Raw genomic sequence first — 18,948 nt, forward strand, 5'->3', positions numbered from 1 at the left:
TCAAATCCATATTGAGAATCAGGTGAGAGAAGCACCAAAAAGAATTACATGGTGAGTATGGTCTGGAGTTGGATGGTTCTGTTAATTTTATTTTTTATTTTCCGCCTGTTTTTATTGCTAAGTCCCTTTTGATCACAAAAAACAAAAGAGATATTAAGTGAGTAATAAAATTAAGAAAGAGAACTTTGGGAGTTAGTTTAATGAATTGCAGGGTACATCTTTTAAGAGGTGCTAGAAGCACTCTCCTAAGATCAATGCAGTTAGATTCTGTTAGAACAGAATAATAAAAACTGACTCAACAACAAACTCCTAAAAGCTATTGAATAAGACATCCATGTGATGCGACTACATATATTACAGTAAGTAGATTTAGTTCTGTAAAGAATACTACACTGCTCTGATGAAAAGGCTGTTCCAATACAAGTTTGGGATTTAAATTGTGTCAAGTAATATAGTACATTCATTGACTTCAAAATATATGAAATGAAAAGCATATTCATAATCTTGAGTTTATTTACATACATTTCTGCACTTGAAATCTATGTTTGTTGCTACAATTTACTCCGTAAAATGTCTACCTTAATCCATGGTAGTATACAGTAAGTGCTAGCATCCTTTTAGGTGTTCAAGAATTGATTAAAACAATTTTGCATATCAGTGAAATTAGTTCAGACCGACGGCACTCATTTCAATCTTCCGAATGTAGTCTCTGGAACTTATATCAGCCTGAAGTTCAAATACACGTGTAAGGATACTTTATTTTGTACAAGTAAACACGAATTGGAAAAGAGACATTGATTCATAGACCTAGTTTTCAGAAGAAGAAAAAAAGTGTTGCTGGAAGAAATTACTTGATGGAAAACCAGATATTAACACCTGAACTTTTGTAACATCTAATGAGGATAATTATAAATGAGATGCAGCAATATTTGATGGACCATTAATATGATACTTTGCAATGGATATTTTGAGTTCAAATACTAAGTAAAGGAGAACAAATACAACCAATAGCAGTATGTGTTCAGACAATATTACCTATTACAATAAACTGGTAACAACTTCTGAACAAGAGAGGAGTTAATACTAGCTTAATAAGAGGTAAAGGATTATAAGTGAAAAAAGGCATAAATATTCCATTTTTTGTGTTCTGGTTTACACTTTTCTTTAAATTTAACTGATCAGTTGTGAGTGTGATAATAGATGATGTATGTATAAAGTAGATATCACATTCTTTCAAATGGCAAATTGTTTCACTTTCACCTGTCTAATTGGCTCTGGGATACGATACTTGCAAGTCATCTGAATGATCGTAATGGCAGTCTGGAGTGATATTCTATGACCGATTGATACAAATATTGGCTTTAAGGATCTCTGTTTAGATCTCATGGCCTGGATAACAGTTTGGAAGGAAAGGAAAGAAAAACTAAGCATGCTGAATACATCAATAAAAAGTGCACAAACACATGGAAGTGTACTTTGACAGCTTAAGTTTAAGCTTTATAAGTATGGCACAGCCTTTTTAAGTGACTGCATTAATTCAAATTCTTACCACTCCCCATGTACGCCCGGAGCTACCCACCAAAGTAATAAAATCTTTTGAAGAGTTTTCTTTGGCTTCAAGAAGTTTCATCACTCTAGATTTATCGAGACCATCCACATGATGCAACTGGAACATATAAAGCTACAGAAGTTATGTATTTATTCAATACTTCTTAATTCAGAACATCGATATGTCGGCAGAATCAAATCTCAAATACTTATACGTGAATGAAAAAACACTAACATAACAACGAATATATTAACATTTGCCAATCTAAACACAGAAAGAAAGAATCAAATCTCTAAATTGATAGAGAATCATGTGAAAATCTACAAAGGCTGATCATTATAGTGACATAAGTCTTATCTAAAAAAACAAAGTGTTGAGACCCAAGAGATCACAAAATAATAAATTTGGCTTGATTTTTAGAAGAATAAATTAGTAGATTATAAATACTAACATTCTTTCCAATCCCAATCGTTGGAAGATTGGCTGTAACTCCAATATGAGAGGCAAGGCCAAAACCTGCAAAAGTTAAAGGTAGCAAGCAAAAATTTGTCAAAATAAAAGTAGCAAGTTAAAAAATTTGTTTGTCACAACAATTATGAATATATCATATATACCAAGAACCTAAAATGACTTTAACAACAGAAGTCGAGTGATGAAAAGTAACAAAGACCAAAAATGTATACACTGTCAAAGTATTGCCTGAAATGGCATTGATCTATCAGAGTAATTTTCTATCGTGAGTGAAATCGGTGTTTACAGCTTTTTCAGTTAAATTAAACATCGATTGCTAAACTCATTGTTGCAAAATGATCAATGATTGAAACAGAAGCCAACCATTCTATTAATTTTGAAATATCTTATTCAATACCTCATTAGTCTAACTGAACAGCAACAAGAAAAAGTTGCATAACAGTAGGAGTATCTTTGTATATTTCGTATTCCATAATTTAAATTCAATCATACAACTCTTCTTCTCCGTTTCAAAATAATCATACAACTATTCTACGAAAAGAAAAAATCATCAATCATTTAAAAAAATATAATATATGACTCATTATGCAATGTTCGTATATCGAACACTTGCCTTGGGGATGAAGTATTCCATTTCCATCAACCATTAACAACTGTCAAAAACAGGAGAATAATCTTCTTCTTATCAGATGACGAAATCACGGAATTGTGAGCTACAAAAACATTATAAATATACCAGCAAATAAAAAAGTTATCGATCTGTTAGAATTGTACTATAGAATTGAGTTTTTAGTGCAGCTAACAAGATTGGCACCAGCAACTTGAAAACTAGATAATGGACAAATGAGCAAGTTCCTAATGTCTCAACTCATTTAGATTATTTATGTAGCACACAACAATTACCTGAGGGTAGAAAGGATTATTAGTCCTTTTCATTTTCTCCAGAAGATCTAGAAGAACTGGAGCCTACAGTCAAGATTAATATCATAAGAAAAAGACACAATTTTTTCAAAAACAAATAACTTATCCATAAGCTATTTACAATCAAAGATAAAATGAAAGTTGACTCACATAAAACTTATGACATTAAGCTATCTATAAACCGAAAACACCTTGTGAATATCTCATAACTATTTCCACATCTTCAAAATCACTATGCAAGTATTTCTATAATGTGAAAAATTCAAATATGCCCTTCTATGCATTTCTTAAATTGAGTGCATACTAAGGAAAACAAAAAGTGTTTAATGGACATAAACATACACAAATAAATCCTTGAAATGTTCAACAAGAAAAAAAGAACCTCTCGAAAGGCAAGGAAGCCAGGCACATAAGGGACACGAAGAGTGACGAAAGAGAAATCTTGATACACAATTTGGAGAGTGTTGAAGTCCAATACAACAAGGGTGGCACAAGCCATTGATGAATCATTCTTTGAGAAGCTTATATCAACGCCACCAACGTATCTCAATCTTTCTTCGGATTCTTGTGATAATTTCCATGTGAAACAATCCTCTGTGATGAGTTTATCTTTGAGAGTATTTTGCTCGCTGCTGACAAAAGGAACATAGATTAATTAGCAATAATAATGATGAATGAAGAAAATGAAAAAATGTAGATTGTTAAAGACGTAACGTGATCCAGTTGTGGTGATCTTGCGATGAAGTTGACGAGTCTTGTGAGTGTAACTCTTTGGTTTCAGATGGTTTCGCCATAAATTAATTTGCTTGAAATGAAATCAGAGTTAGACGGAGTCTTAAGGGTCTGCTTAATTCAACAGAGGGCAACGAAAGGGAGGTGTGGGGATGAAGGAGAATTTTATCTAATTTATTTATTTCATTAATTAGTTACTACTTTAAAATTACTTAATTATTTATCTAATTTATTAAATCAAATAAGAATTTTAAGGCCTAATCCAATTTTTTGCAAGGGATTTAGGGTACGTTATTTATTTGTTATATGAGAATCACTTTCGAAAGTTATTTATTTATTTGCAAGGGATTTAAGCATTAGTTATTTATTTGTTTATAATTTTTTCGTAAAAAAATTATTTTTTAAACAAAATAATCACTTCTGGAAGTTTAAAATAATTGAAAAACTAATTTTTTGAAAAGATGCTTTTAGTAATTTAAAAAAAAATCATTTTTATAACTTTTTTAAAAAAAAAAAGTGATTTTTTGTTGCAGACACAAAATAGTTTTTTTTCTTAAAAATTTTTAAAAAGGAATTTTTAAATTATTAAATATGATTTTTTTTTTAAGAACCTATAACAAATAAGCACTTAATATTATGAAATTATCAAACAAAAATAACGATCTTTCAATTTTTCTAGTTGTCAAATCATTTATCAAAATTTTAAAATCAAATGATTCTCACATTTCAATCTCAATAGATAAAATGACTTATCCATCTAATATTATCTATGTAACATTGTTGATCTTATGAATGATATAATCAATTTTAACTTTGAAAAACTTCTTTCAACCGTACTAATATATATTGGAAAAGAGGATTAAAAAAACAATTGGCATGATTTAAAAGATTTAATTTATAGATATCAATAATTTAAAGAGATTTTATATTATTAGTTAATCATGATTATCTAATAAATAAAAATATTTGTTTTTTATTTTAATCATCTTTAAAGTCAGTTATATAATTGATTGTCATGAATTGACAAATATAAATTTTTTTTACTTTATAATTTTTTATGTTGACAATGTATAAAAATTAAATTAATAATTCAATACTTCTATTGAGACTTTTTTAGTTATTTTGATTTTTTAAATATAAAAAAATTGATTAGAATAAATTTGACTATTTAACCGTTAGTTGTCTAAATTTAAGCCCACTTTCAGAGGACAAAGCGACCACTTATTTAAGCTAATTAAATTTATGCAACCACCAAGTGCCTTAGGGGAAGTAGAAATGAAAGTGGGTGACCATAATTGTTAAAAAATGTTATTTGAATATAAATTATCAATACAATATTTGATACTTATATATTGTTTATTGCATTTATATGGTGTATTTATATAGTAAATAATATTTTTTAAATCATTTTTAAATTTTTTTATTATTGAAATATTTTTTTGTGATATGTAAATAAATTTATACAATTAGTTATGTTGAATATTTCATTAACTACTAAAATATAAATCATTAACTATTTTAAAATATTGCGATTCAGTAGTTAAATAAGTACTCTAAAATAATTAATGTATATATTTTATTGATTAATAAAATATATGTTTAAACAATAGTTAATAATATATATTTTAATGATTAATAACATAAATCTTTACAATGTCTTAAAAAGTGTTTTTATTTTTATTTTTATTTTTTGCAAAAAAGAGAAGAAACAATACACCATATTTAAGGCTAAATTACATTTGTAGTCCCTTAACTTAATTTTAGGTAACGTTTTAGTCCTTTATCTTTTTTTTTTTCCGACTTGGTCCTTTATTTTAATTTTAAGTGACAATTTGATATTTTATGTTTTAAAATTTCAACAATGATATCATTTTTTATACAAAAATTCAAAAAAAAATTCAATCAAAACTCATAAAATTAATTATATTCTTCAATATAATACAAATTTCATCAAATTCGTAACGCAAATCTTCAAATAAACTCATATTTTCATACTTTATTTGATATTTTTAGGAACAAATGACTAAATCAGGAAGAAAAAAAAAAGATAAAGAACTAAAACGTTACCTGATATTAAGTTAAGGGACACAGATGTAATTTAGCCCCATATTTAATGAGATAGTATTGGTGTGTGTCAAAAATTGTATTTCAATAACACAAATGGAATTGTTGACTTTTTTTTTTTTAATGAAGGAAGAATAAAAACTACTATAAAAAAGATTTTACTTCTCTCCTCTCTTAAAAAATAAATTGCACGTTGCATTTAAACTATTCTTTCCTTTCTCATGCATTTATATCCAACCAAATATACCCTAAATTTGTTTTAAACATGAGATGTTTAACGATGACATGTTTACATTTGTTTACATACGAGAAAGATTGAGAGAATGAATTGCGTTAGATGAGCATTGATTTTTGTAGAGGTGTTCAACACTCTTATCTATTTTTCTATTAAGTTATACATGAAGTAGAATGAATAATTTGACGATGTATACAGCACCATATAAAAATACATACATTATTTTTAAGTTATACTTCAATTGACAAATATTATCGATATTATTAGAGTGAATGTTTTGTCTCAAATTTAAACTCGATATCTCATAGTTATATATAAAAAAAATCACACCTTTATAATTGATAATGTGATTGGAAGAAAGAGAGAAGAAAAAGATAAATATTATATTCTAAATTGGACATCATTTTTTATGTCCACGTATATAAGATACAAGAAATAATAGTATATTCAATTAGATATAATTAGCTGAATTTCTTTATTATGAAACTTTTTATATTTTTATTTATGATTTTGTTCTTTTTATTCTTTTAAGATTGTATTGTTCTTCTAACATAATTGCATTTGGCGTATATTGCTCTTCTTTTTGTTGCCTCATTTTTTTTGTTAAATTTTTTTTGCTCTATCAATTACTGATCAGATACACAACTTTATAACAGAAGTAATCTAATTAAAAATAATTCAACTGTGTTAATATTTTAAAATAAAAGACTAATTTATATATAAAATAACGTAGTAGTACACTTTTAATCAACTTTGTAAACATTAAATATATAACATATAGCATAAACTCATGTGTAATTAAACATTTATAAATAATAACATAGTGTACTTAGTAGTATATATAACTAGTAAGACTCTAATCAAACAACCCTAATCACAATTAATAGAAGAAGGCATCAAATACATAATTTGGAGCTGTAGCATCTTTGACAATGCAATCAAAAGTATGAACAATTTTAGTTTTTAAAAATGTTGTCTCCGAAGCTCTATAGGACATTGTCACTCGATTTTGAAAAGGAGTTAAAGATGATGATGAAGTCCATACCATAGGATCACATAACAACTCCAAAGCAAATATAGTTACAAAAAGTCTTAACCTTCTAAAGTGGTCAAACCCAACCCACATAGCACAAATTCTTTTGTTAGGGAGCAATAGAAAAATATTCTTCCCCCCAAAAAATTGGATTCTATCTCCATTTTTTGCAATTGGATAACGCCCTTTAAAAACTTCCTTTAGAGATTGATAATACATTAGTGAACATGTTGGTGTATGTATGATCATAGCATAAGCATCTTCAAATCCTTCACGAGAAATAACAAGTTGAAAATCATTGTTGAATCCGGGAAAAAATGGCACACTAACTCCATTAGTTGGTAATGATAGGCCAACTTCAAAGTAAGATCTAATCACATTTTCATCTAATTCTTGCCATCTAGTGTGAATTTTGGTGTCAAAGAAATAAGCTTTTCCACTACTATCCTTAATAAGCAACTTTTGACCTAAAACAATATGACCTAATATTTGACCATTAGGTTGACCAAAATTACTAGAGTAGGGAGGAGCATCATTTAATACTCCCCAATAATCCTCACTTAAATTATAAACCTCAAAACTACCTAAGGTTACGTGATTATTTAGATAATATGGTGCTCCACTAATAACATAAATTTTGGACCCAACATTTGCTACCATGGGAGAACTTTTTCCATAATGTTGGTCCATATGAGTACAACGTTCTAAAGTAAATGCATTTCTCGTTTTTTTTAATTGAAAAACTTTACGAGAAAAACCACCATGACATTCTGGATGATTATTAATATACACTTTATCAAATTTTGTTCCTGATTTCAACTTCTCACCACCAAGCAAATAAACTTCAGAACCCAATTTCATATGTGTAAAGCCCACTACAACTTCTTTTGTATTTCTAAAATGTTCCAATACGCTCATCCTAAAATAAATTGGGGTTGTATTAGGTTGATCTTTATGTTTTTGATTCCATTGGGGTTGACATTGGAGTCTCTTGAAGTCTATCCCAATTATCTCATCGGCTAGGACTAAAAAAAGAACTTCAGGGTTAATATTTGACATAGTTTAATTAGTACCTAATTTGGTTGTGTGAATGAATGGCATAAAAAAGATAATAGTATGGATCAAATGAATTGTGTTTGTACAGATAGATTAAAATACTATTTATTTATATATAAGTATTGTGCTTAATTAATCACGTCTACCCATGGCAGTCAATACATAAATGTTAGTTATGGTATAATAGATTTTATCACGCTTATGCTATTTGCAAAATAAAAAGGATTTTATCATGCTAATTAAATAAAATGAATTACTTATCATGTCTTTTTTTAATAAGATTTTGAGTCTCTTTCAATCGATATAATTTATTTGAGTTTATTGATTGATATAAGCACTCACAAATTTATTTAAAAGAGATTATAAAAATAGTTTATAATATATATATACATAAATTATTACTGAAAACAACTTATAATTTATTTATATTGAGGTCTATAAGAAATATAAAGTGAGTAAAATAAGGAAAGTTATTTTCCTTACATATCTTACTTTAAAGTTCTTTTTAGGCCTTAATAAATATTGGATCTCTAATAAAAGAAAACAAATTACAATGTAGTAACTTAATCACTTTAAATGGAGGAAGACGTAATATACATGATTTAACTCATTTAATAGAGAAGATAAGATACATGATATAAATAAATATTATATATGAATCTAATATTTGATGAACCAACACGATAGATAATTTAATTTAGAACTCTAGACTATCATGTCTCTCTATTCTGAATATGAGCTGAGATAAAAACCAAAAAATATGATAAGAACAATAATTTACTCAATTATCCTTATAAAATATAAAATAATTTATAAAATATAATCTAAAATATAAAAAATTAAAATCTAATCAAATATAAATATAAAAATAATTAATAAAATTTGATATTGAACTTAAAAATTAATTTAAAAAATATTTATGATTTTATCACAGGGTAATTTTTCCATTTACATATAATTTTATATGTTATATTTATTTACATTGTAATGAATAAAATAAAATAATTATGTTACTCATTTTTTTTAAATTAAAATTATTTATTTAGTAGTGTTGATAGATAGTTTTAAATATAAAACTATTTCATTACTTATTTGATTTTTTAGTATTTTTTATTAATTTATAATATTTAAAATATAATAAGTTCTTTTTAATAAGAAACTAACATGTAACTGTTCGCAAGGATAAATTTTTTAATTTAAATATATGATATATTATATCATACTATTATAAGATATGTATTTATGAAACACAAAATATAATAATATTTATGGTGTCAGTGTTCTATCATAGTATGGATTTCAAAGAGATCATTAAGACCTTTCTTTGACTTTATATGACTTCATGAGAGCATCATGTAAGGAGTTCTTACATTATGATTTTTCTAGTTTCACCATCAAATTAAATATTAGTTTAATAAAAGAGAAATAAGCATAACAACGTTGCTTAAGAAATTAAAAATAGAATATTTATTGAAAAACCTATATTTTAAATTTTTATAAGAATTGAATGCAAAACTTAAAGATAAATTTTTTATATTTGTTTTTTGTGTGTCTTTATATTTCATTTCTTAATATGTGCTTTTAGTACGCTATAGATAAAACATATTATACAGTTATTTAAGTTATATGAAAATAATATATTAGTTTTGTTGTTTTGTTTTTTGCAATAGATTTGTCATTTATTTTGTGTGTGTCAATTTTTTCATTTATAATTGTAAATTTACATTCGGTGCAAATTTTAATTTCAAATTAGCAAAACTCAAATTTAAATCTTTCTAATTTTTTCAATAAGTTATTTAAGAGTTTCGATTACGATAATTATAAAAACATAAATCCTCAATTTTAAAAAAATAAATAAATCAAGAGAGATTTTGAGTGAAATACACATTAATTTTTTTGAAATTAATTGTGAAATTATCTTAAATTAAATAAAATTTTAAAAATATATAATAATGATTGAAATGGAATTGAGATTGAAAAAGTTCAATATTATAATTTTTACAAACAAAAAATCTAACTTGATTAAAAAAATTAAATAATTAATTTAATATTTTTGTCTAACTTAAATGACAATTAAATGTATTCTCAACTTTAATATTAAGAAAAAAAAAATAAAAAAGTGAACATAGAAACTAATGGTCGGTTACCGGCAAGGTTATAACAGAAAAAAGGTATTCTGTGAAAGAAAAAATGAATTTTTAAGCCTGATCCGTTGGATATTGTGGATATCTATGTCAATGCATACACGTGTACGAGCACCGTTCTTTCTGGTTCGAGGTACAAAATCATGAAAAGAACCTTGAGAAAATGACAACATGGACTCAACACCTATAAAGGTTACCAAAACAAAATACTCTCTCCTTTTTAAAATAGTTAGCATTAAAAATTTTTACTCATTAATTATTTTGCTAGCATTATTCAAAAATACAATAAAGTTGTCAACAAACATAATACTTTAACTAAATTATTAATAATGCATCTAGACATTCGCATGAATCGCTCAAAGTTGTATTATTTTAAAGTATAATATTTCTTTTATAATTTTACTTCTAAATATGAATAACTGTAATTTATTATATTTTTATTAAATGTAAATATGTATATATTTTTAATTATGAATAGCAAGATTGCAGAGATAAAATTTATTAAATGTTCAAACTCATAACAATAAATTTAACATGTATATAATAGTGGTTTTGAAATTTGTATTTTTGAAAATTTGTCTTGCGTATAATTTAATTTCATAAATAACAATTTATTATGTGTAGGACAAATATTTAGTATAAAAAAACATTTTTGATAAATGATAAACACTTTTTCTCCTATATAGTTCATACAATATATTAAAATTAGAGTTATTATAATTTTCTTTAAATTTTAATCTATATACGAAATATTCAAAATACACATACTAATTAAATACATATTTCTCTAATTTAACTAATGAAATATAAGTTTATTCTTAACTAGATGACTTTTGACATACCATCTTTATGTAATTAACCAACGACAAACATTTATTTTGTATATGATTTATATAGAAAATTATAATTAGTATATTATAATTTTCTTCAAATATTTTATCTGAATTGATAAGTGACACGTTTTTCTTTTGTTCCAACCAGTAACACTTTTTTTCGTGCTTGTGCAAGTGAAATTGGTGTTCTTAATTTTTTTCTCGTTAGTGTGAAGAACTTACTTAAATTGTTCTAGTGACATCAAAGCACTAATTACAAACTACACCAAATCACTTAAAAAAAAAAAGATAGTCCTAACTTGAATGCTAATATAATTTCTTTCATCTATAATAATAACTAAATTATCTTAAGTCTTGAAGCACAAACCCTAACTCTAATCTAAACAAACTACACAAAACCACTTATAAAAAAATTATTCTCACTATGAATAATGTTAGCAATGCACTATTTAATATATTTTTTTGTATTGATTAAAATTCATAAAGGCTCCAACAAAATTAAATGAGACCTACACAATTTAGTAGAGTTCATGTAAACTTTAACAACAAAAGATAATGTGTTGGAATGCGTGTTACAAAGTGTATTGTTAGTACTCCTCTTTCCACTATTTCATATAGCACATTGCATTAATAATTTTAATGTTTGCCTGTTAAACAAAGTTGTGTGTATTAATATTGAGCAGTTATGCATTAATATTTGTCTAGCATTATTAGGATTAAGAGAAGCAATGAATAATCATTAATTGTGTTAAGTAGTTACCAATTCATTTGAATTATACAACAATTGAATAAGAAGCACTACTTGAACATTGAAATTATAGGACAAGTGAATGCTCAACAATTCATTATGATTCATTTCTAATCCTAATTCCACCAAAAGGGATGATACACGATGTGCATAATACAATTGCACACAATAATATGTATCAGTATTTTAATTCCAAAACACCCATAATATCAATGCACATTGTACACATGTAATAGATATATATGCATCATACTAAGGCACACTCGTGGCTCTATATATGCCATGTCATTACCCATTTTAATATGTTTATTATTTTCAATGTTGATATGTATTTTGTCAATATTTTTTCTCTCTTGCATTTTCCCAATACTATTTTTTTGTCACTCTTTCTCATACAAAAGTCAAATAGTTGTGCTTTAGCCTTTCTCTATTTATCTTAAATGAATCATGAATTCTCTTACTCGTTTTAATTTGGAAGATTATGCATTAATGTTTGTCTAGCATTATTCAATCATTAGTTGTAGTTACCAATGCATTACAATGGAATAAAGAGCATTGTTTGAGCATTGAAAATTATAAAATAATTAAATTCAATATTGTAATTATAGTACACGCATAATACTAATGTACACGTGCAATAAATGTGCGTGCATAACGCTAAAACATACACAAGACTCTATGTCATGCCACTTCACCTTCCAATGTTGTCTTTTTGTTTCCATTGTTGACATGTTTTTTCTTAATCTTTTTTTTATTATTATTACTCTATCTCCTTCCAAAGGCAAATGTTGTGTTTTGGTCTCTCTCTTCGTATGTTATACTTGCTTTTGACCTGCGTATAAGAAAATGTTTGGAGATTTTTTTAATCTCTATTATAAGAAAAATTCACACATTTTAAGATGTATTAGTTATCTATTTTACCCCATATTTAATTTTCAAGAAAACGGTTGTACTCCATATAAGTGGATCACACATTTTCCAAGATAATTTAACATAAACATTAGGAAATGCTAACAAGTGAGAATCCAAATAAGAATTTTTTATTTAGAAATTGTGTAATTCACACTTAATTGTAAAAAGTGATATTTTTATCTAAAATTGTGCTACTTATGCATTAATCTTTGTTTGAAATCAATCATTGGGACTAAGAGAAACAATAATTGATTGTCATTTAATATGAACAATTGTCAATGTTAGGAATACTACTTGAACATTGGAACTATAAAACAATTGAATACTTTATTATTCTTAATGCACATTTTCTAACCATAATCCTACCAAAAGTGATATTAAATGGTGTGTGTAATACCAATGCACATAACAATCTTTACCAATGTATTAATTTCAGCACACATAACAATATCAATACACATATGTCATAAATGTGTGTGCATAATACTAAAACACATATGAGACTCTATGTCATGACACTACACCTTTCAATACATTAATTTTAATACACCCACAGTAAGAATGCACACATGTCATACATTTGTGTGCATAATACAGAGGTACGCATGAGACTCTATGTCATGCAATCACATCTTCGAATATAACCTTTTGTTTCCAATACTTACATGCATCTTTCCAACATTAGTTATCTCTTACATCTTCCCAACTATCTAGATTTGTTACTCTTTCTCCTACCCAAGTCAAACACTTGTAGTTTGATCTCACTCTTTATATTATAAGTGAAAGTGAAAGAAAAAAAAAGATAAACAATACAACTATCCCTCTATGACAAACTTTACTCCTTTCGGTCACATTTATAAGCAAAATAAACTAATTTCACACTAGTTAAGAAAGTTAGTTAAATATAGTTAATTTTTTTAAATTTCACGTGAAACACAAATTAAATTTACTGAATTGTCCTTTTTAATATTTTGTATAAAAAGGCAATAATTTTATTTTAATAATTAATGACACATAATCCACTTAAATTTAAAAAGTGAACATAATATGGAGTAGACAAACACATTTTGTTTTGTCTTCTCCTAATTTTAATTTTGACTATTTTTGTTCTAGAGCATTTATTCCAAAAAGCTAGGAATAAAAAAAAAGTTTTCTTAAGAATCATGAAATTATAATTTGGTCTTTTAATTTAAAAATTGAAAAGTTTAATGTGTTCAATTTTTTACAAAAAAAAAAATTAACATTTCACTTTCTTTTAAAAAGCTAAAGTTTGGAGAGAGAACTTATGTTATATAAAATCCTCTCATAAAGACTCTTCACCATATTCTTTTTGTGGGAATTGCAATGAGTCATCCCTCTATAAATTAGTTTATTGAAAATTACAAGTATAGGGTTGAAAAGTAAAAAGAATTAAAGAAACGATAAATTAAGAATAATATATAATAAAAATTGTTGACTTTTGTTTATAATAGTTAATCGGTGATCAAATTTTCATTTTTTTTTTCTAATAAAATTGATCAGAGTGAGTAATTTATAACTTTTGTTTCTAGTTCCTGTATTTTTAATCTTTGTATACATCTATTTTTTTCAATAATAATATATGCTTGTACCAATTACAATCTTCCTCTATCAAAACTTGACATTTAAGTTTCATATTAAAAAAAATAATTGCAAAATAGTTTTCAAAAGTAAAGAGTTTTCCCATGTTAAAATGTCATATTCAAGGGTATATATGTTTTAATACGTTTGGTTTTTCTTGTATATAAGTTAGTGATGTAAGAAATATTATTCAGAGAGAATTGTTGAAATTATTTATAAACAAAAAATGTAATAGATGAAGATTTTGTTGGATTTTGAAATGTTCAATAAATTCTTTGAATTATTTTCATATCTTTATAATAATATCAAAATTAAAATTATATTATATGTCATATACACCTTCTTTCATTTTCTACAAAAGTAGTGTTTCAAATAAGTCTCTCTCTCTACGCTTCTATCAAAAATCACTAATCATTTGAACTCTTTTCAATCTATTTTTACTTAAAAAAGAAAAATCAAATTAAATGTTTACTCAAAACAAATGCTATTTTTCCTTTATATCTCCTTTACAAACAAAAGTCTCCATTATAATATATAGTGCATTATAATATATACTGAAACTTATATACAAAAATGCATTTTTTTTTATCTTTAAGAGATCACACAAAGAGATGCGACCACATAAAGAATTATTTTTCTCCTATATAAGATCCCATCTCAGGGATTCAACCATGTGTTAAACATATATATATACTTTTTTTTTTTGTAACAAATACAAAATTGTTAAATTAATAAATAAAAATAATTAAAAAACTAAATTATATTAATAAAATACATTAAATGGAGAGAAAATATATTAAATAAAAAAAGTACATCAAATTTAATGAGTTGAGCAAATGTGTCAACTTAATAAACATGCTATAATATTTTAACAACTCTCCTATTTTTCAGTTTAGTGTAAATGAATTAATAACTTTATCTTATTTTCTTAACAATTCCTTCCTATTTAACATTAATTTTATTATTTTTTATTTATTAGAGTGCAAAATAGGAGGAAAAAAGGATAGAGTTGTTAATTTAGTTGCTACATTGTAAAATAAGACTCAATTGCTAATTCATTTGCGATCGCAAAATAATAAAAATTATTAAAATATTATAGTATAACTAGTGTACCATTAACTTGTATATTTTTTCTTCTCTTTAATGTATTTTGTTGATTTTATTAATTTAATTTTTTATTTTTATTTATTAAATAAATAATTCTTTTGTTAAAAAATAATATTAAATATAATTACATTTTAATTATAAATTTCAATATAAGATGCAATAAATAACTATTTAAAAAATATACGGGAAAATGAACCTAAATCAACACTACATTTTAAACTATAACTCTGTTGAGTTATGAGTAAAACATGTTAACCATGGTAAGGTTAGGTTTCTTCCTTGACCATGACGCGGCATTTTGTATGTTTGGTTTCGTGTATGTTCGGCAACTGGGATAAAATGAAAGTTAAGCAGCTAACTAAACTCAACACCATTACTCCATAACATCTCATTCAAAATACTACTATAAATATACTAATATTAAATTAATAATAACAGCAATAAAATTATTTTGTCAAACAAAAAGTTATGTGTAACTTTTTTAACTTAAAAACAAACGTGAATATTCCGACACTTAAAAATAATTGTTAAGATATAATATCATCATTCAATAATTTAATATATTATTTTCTTATTTTTTAATATTTAGTTTTAAATTATTATTTTTTAATGTATCACTATCCAACAAAATTCAAACCGATCAAAGAGTTTACCCAAAAAAATAGAAAAATAATTACTTTGAAAATCCCAAATATAAAATATTTAAAACACACTAAAAATTATGTAATTTAATAATATATTAAAGAAGTTATGTGGTTAGGTGGCATAATGTCATAATGGTTAAACATTTGTCAGCATCAAAGTGAAAGTTACGAATTTTGTGTAAGACACGCCAAACAAAGTAGTAACGCTCAGAGAGAAAGAGAAATTGTACCAAATACATTAGTGTTCTCTCTCCACTCACAACACAAGTTTCACACACACACACACACACGCATTTTATTATTACTGCATTTGGACTTCATTTCTCTGCTCCATCTTCTCTCTGAACTTTCTAGACCACACATAGACACAATCAAGGTTTGCTGTTTCTTCATCCATTCATTTTTTTTTTTAATTTCTTTTTCAATCTTGTCATCATTTCTCATATCTCATTAGCTTCTTCTCATTGTACACATTTTTTATTTATTTTTTATTTTTCAATCAGTCTTGGAGTGTTTTTTGAGCTATAATCAGATGCTTCATTTTATCCCTTTTATTATTCATTGCATTACTTTATTTATATTAGACCACTTTATATTGTTTTATTTTTATTTTTATTTTTATACTTTTTAAATAATGACAAATTTCAGTTTCCTTATTTCAAAATAGCTTCTTTTTCTCATTGCATTTGAGGGTTTATGCTATCAAATGAAATGTTTTGTCTAATCATTCAAGTTTTCATTTTTAGGTCTTCTTTTATCTTTTTTGTTTTTGTTTTTCTTCTTGATTAAGTTTTTTCCAACTTCAATACTTTACCTTTTATATCAATCTTTGTTTGCATTCAAAGTCTTAATCTTTTTACTCATATTCTATAAGAATATGTATGTAACATTATATTTTTATATTGATTTAAATTTAAATTTTAGCTGATATATTGTTTATTATTATTATTATTATTATTATTATTATTTTTATTATTATTATTATTATTATTATTATTATTATCATTATTGTTATTATCATTATTGTTAAGTGTGTTGTTTTCATCAGGTGTTGTGAGAAATTGGTGAGAAAGAGGACACATTTGAAATGGCAATCTCTGATGCGAATTACAACTACTGTTCTGAATCTCATGTTTTGGAAAACAATGAGAAAAAAACCAAATCAATTTTCAAAGCCCCTCTTCAATTTGTAGGTCTTGGATTGGATTCTGATTCCCTTAACAGTCCAACTTCACCACTAGATCTTACTTTGCTTTCAAATAGAGGTAACCCTTATGAAGGACAACAACAAAGGATTTATGACTGTACCAAACTAGGTTTAAGCATCATAGATTCTTTGAAAGATTGTTCTAAATTTTCTGTCTTCAAGAAGGCTAGTGTTAATCCTACTCCTAGTCCTCAAATGATTATTACAAAAGCACCTAATTTTAATCACTCTATCGATTCTGTTCATGCTTCTAAATCCTTACCTAAAGATTTTTTTAAGCTTCCTTATACTCAAAATAATTCTGCTTTTCATAAGGGTGAATCCAATGTTGTTTTTGAAATTGGTGAAACAATGATTGAACCTGAACCTTTTGGAAAATCAATGTCTTGTTCATTGGACTTTTATAGTCCAGTTAAAGATTCTAACTTTGATTTGAGCTCTTCTCCTCATTTTATTGGAGGAAGCAAGAATCCAAACACTTTGGTATTTGATGAGTTGAATGCAAACACCTTGAATCTATCTGCAAGTGAGATTGAAAGCTCTGAGGACTATACATGTGTGATTTCTCATGGTCCTAATCCTAAGAAAACACATATTTTCTGTGATTGTATTTTAGAAATTTGTGCTGCTGATGATGTTGAAAAACATCAAAATAAGAATGAGGAGAAGAAGGGTTTGTTTTCTCATGTGGTTGATGGATCAGAGACTCCAAAACAATGTCCCTACGGGGGTAAATTTTTGACTTTCTGCTACCAATGCAACAAGAAATTGGAAGAAGGGAAAGATATTTACATATATAGGTAAGTTAACAACTCTTAGAACTTTTGTTTTGACTAATGTTTTAAAATTGCTATAAATGTTATCACATTGTGATCCTTGAGAATCACAGTCAAATGAAAATGCAGCTGTTTGGCCGGTCCTTAGAATTTTGGTGTGCCTCTTAGAAGATGCTCAGGGCCACCACTGTAATTAATGCGGCTGATTTTATGTGGTCTCAATTGGATTCACATTGATGTTGCAGTCCAGATTGATGTAGTCTTGATTTTAAAAAGTTTATTTAATGGATAAATGTTGAAACTGAGATTGACTTCTTTGATAACTTGCAGAGGTGAAAAGTCGTTTTGCAGCTTAACTTGTCGCGCACTTGAGATTATGATTGACGAGGAGCTAGAGAAATCCATTGCACCATTTGAAAATTCTTTAGAGTTAGAATCTGGTGGAGAACTCTTTGGATCTGGCATCTTCACTGATGCATCATAGAGAGGTTTTTTCTGCCATTCGCACTGAGTCTATGAAATGAGTAAACGCACACCTGATCATCTGTTGAGAAAGAGCTGTGTTTTTTATGAACTTTAGCAGCCATGGATGATTTTTGTACATCATTGCGTTGCGTTTGCCATTGGTTTTTGTTTTGGCATTTCATGGTCTTAGTGGATGGTGGCTCTCTTCAGCTAGATTTGGTTGTTATATGACTTTATGATATAGTATAATAATATGTTATGGAATTATGTGATGGGTTATTTATGCTTTTGAAAAATGCAAAAGTTAAAGGGTTTAAGCTCATTTTTCTTGGCTTAATCTTCTGTTGTAGTTGTTTTCCTACTTTATGTTCAAGAATTTGTGTATGCAACCTAAACAAGTTTTTGACTTGAATCTTATATATTATACTATTGTGTATCTGAAACTGTTTCGT

General features: G+C 26.3%; 2 protein-coding genes across 2 annotated transcripts; one reads left to right on the forward strand and one right to left on the reverse strand.

Moving 5' to 3' along the window:
* Positions 1-398: 398 nt before the first annotated feature.
* Positions 399-3,835, reverse strand: LOC101496651 (uncharacterized). Its single transcript, XM_004498556.4, has 8 exons — positions 3,656-3,835; positions 3,324-3,570; positions 2,924-2,986; positions 2,634-2,673; positions 2,001-2,065; positions 1,550-1,666; positions 1,261-1,389; positions 399-726 (listed from the first exon to the last, which is right to left on the reverse strand). Exons 1-8 carry the CDS (start codon positions 3,733-3,735, stop codon positions 664-666), a joined length of 804 nt encoding a protein of 267 aa, XP_004498613.1. The 5' UTR covers positions 3,736-3,835; the 3' UTR covers positions 399-663.
* A 12,449-nt stretch (positions 3,836-16,284) lies between these two features.
* Positions 16,285-18,939, forward strand: LOC101497948 (FCS-Like Zinc finger 10-like). The gene is made up of 3 exons (XM_004498561.4): positions 16,285-16,424; positions 17,097-18,055; positions 18,362-18,939. Exons 2-3 carry the CDS (start codon positions 17,136-17,138, stop codon positions 18,513-18,515), a joined length of 1,074 nt encoding a protein of 357 aa, XP_004498618.1. The 5' UTR covers positions 16,285-16,424; positions 17,097-17,135; the 3' UTR covers positions 18,516-18,939.
* Positions 18,940-18,948: the final 9 nt, after the last annotated feature.

The sequence above is a fragment of the Cicer arietinum genome, chromosome 4, assembly GCF_000331145.2.
Source record: "Cicer arietinum cultivar CDC Frontier isolate Library 1 chromosome 4, Cicar.CDCFrontier_v2.0, whole genome shotgun sequence".
Taxonomy (NCBI): Eukaryota; Viridiplantae; Streptophyta; class Magnoliopsida; order Fabales; family Fabaceae; genus Cicer; species Cicer arietinum.

Bases quoted from the DNA above. Each gene is read 5' to 3' on its own strand.
- LOC101496651 (XM_004498556.4), bottom strand. From the start codon at position 3,735: ATGGCGAAACCATCTGAAACCAAAGAGTTACACTCACAAGACTCGTCA. The intron at 2,674-2,923 runs GTAATTGTTGTG...TGTTTTTGACAG, and splicing joins ATAATCCTTTCTACCCTCAG to TTGTTAATGGTTGATGGAAA. The intron at 1,390-1,549 runs GTAAGAATTTGA...ACTGTTATCCAG, and splicing joins CCGGGCGTACATGGGGAGTG to GCCATGAGATCTAAACAGAG.
- LOC101497948 (XM_004498561.4), top strand. From the start codon at position 17,136: ATGGCAATCTCTGATGCGAATTACAACTACTGTTCTGAATCTCATGTT. The intron at 18,056-18,361 runs GTAAGTTAACAA...GATAACTTGCAG, and splicing joins AAAGATATTTACATATATAG to AGGTGAAAAGTCGTTTTGCA.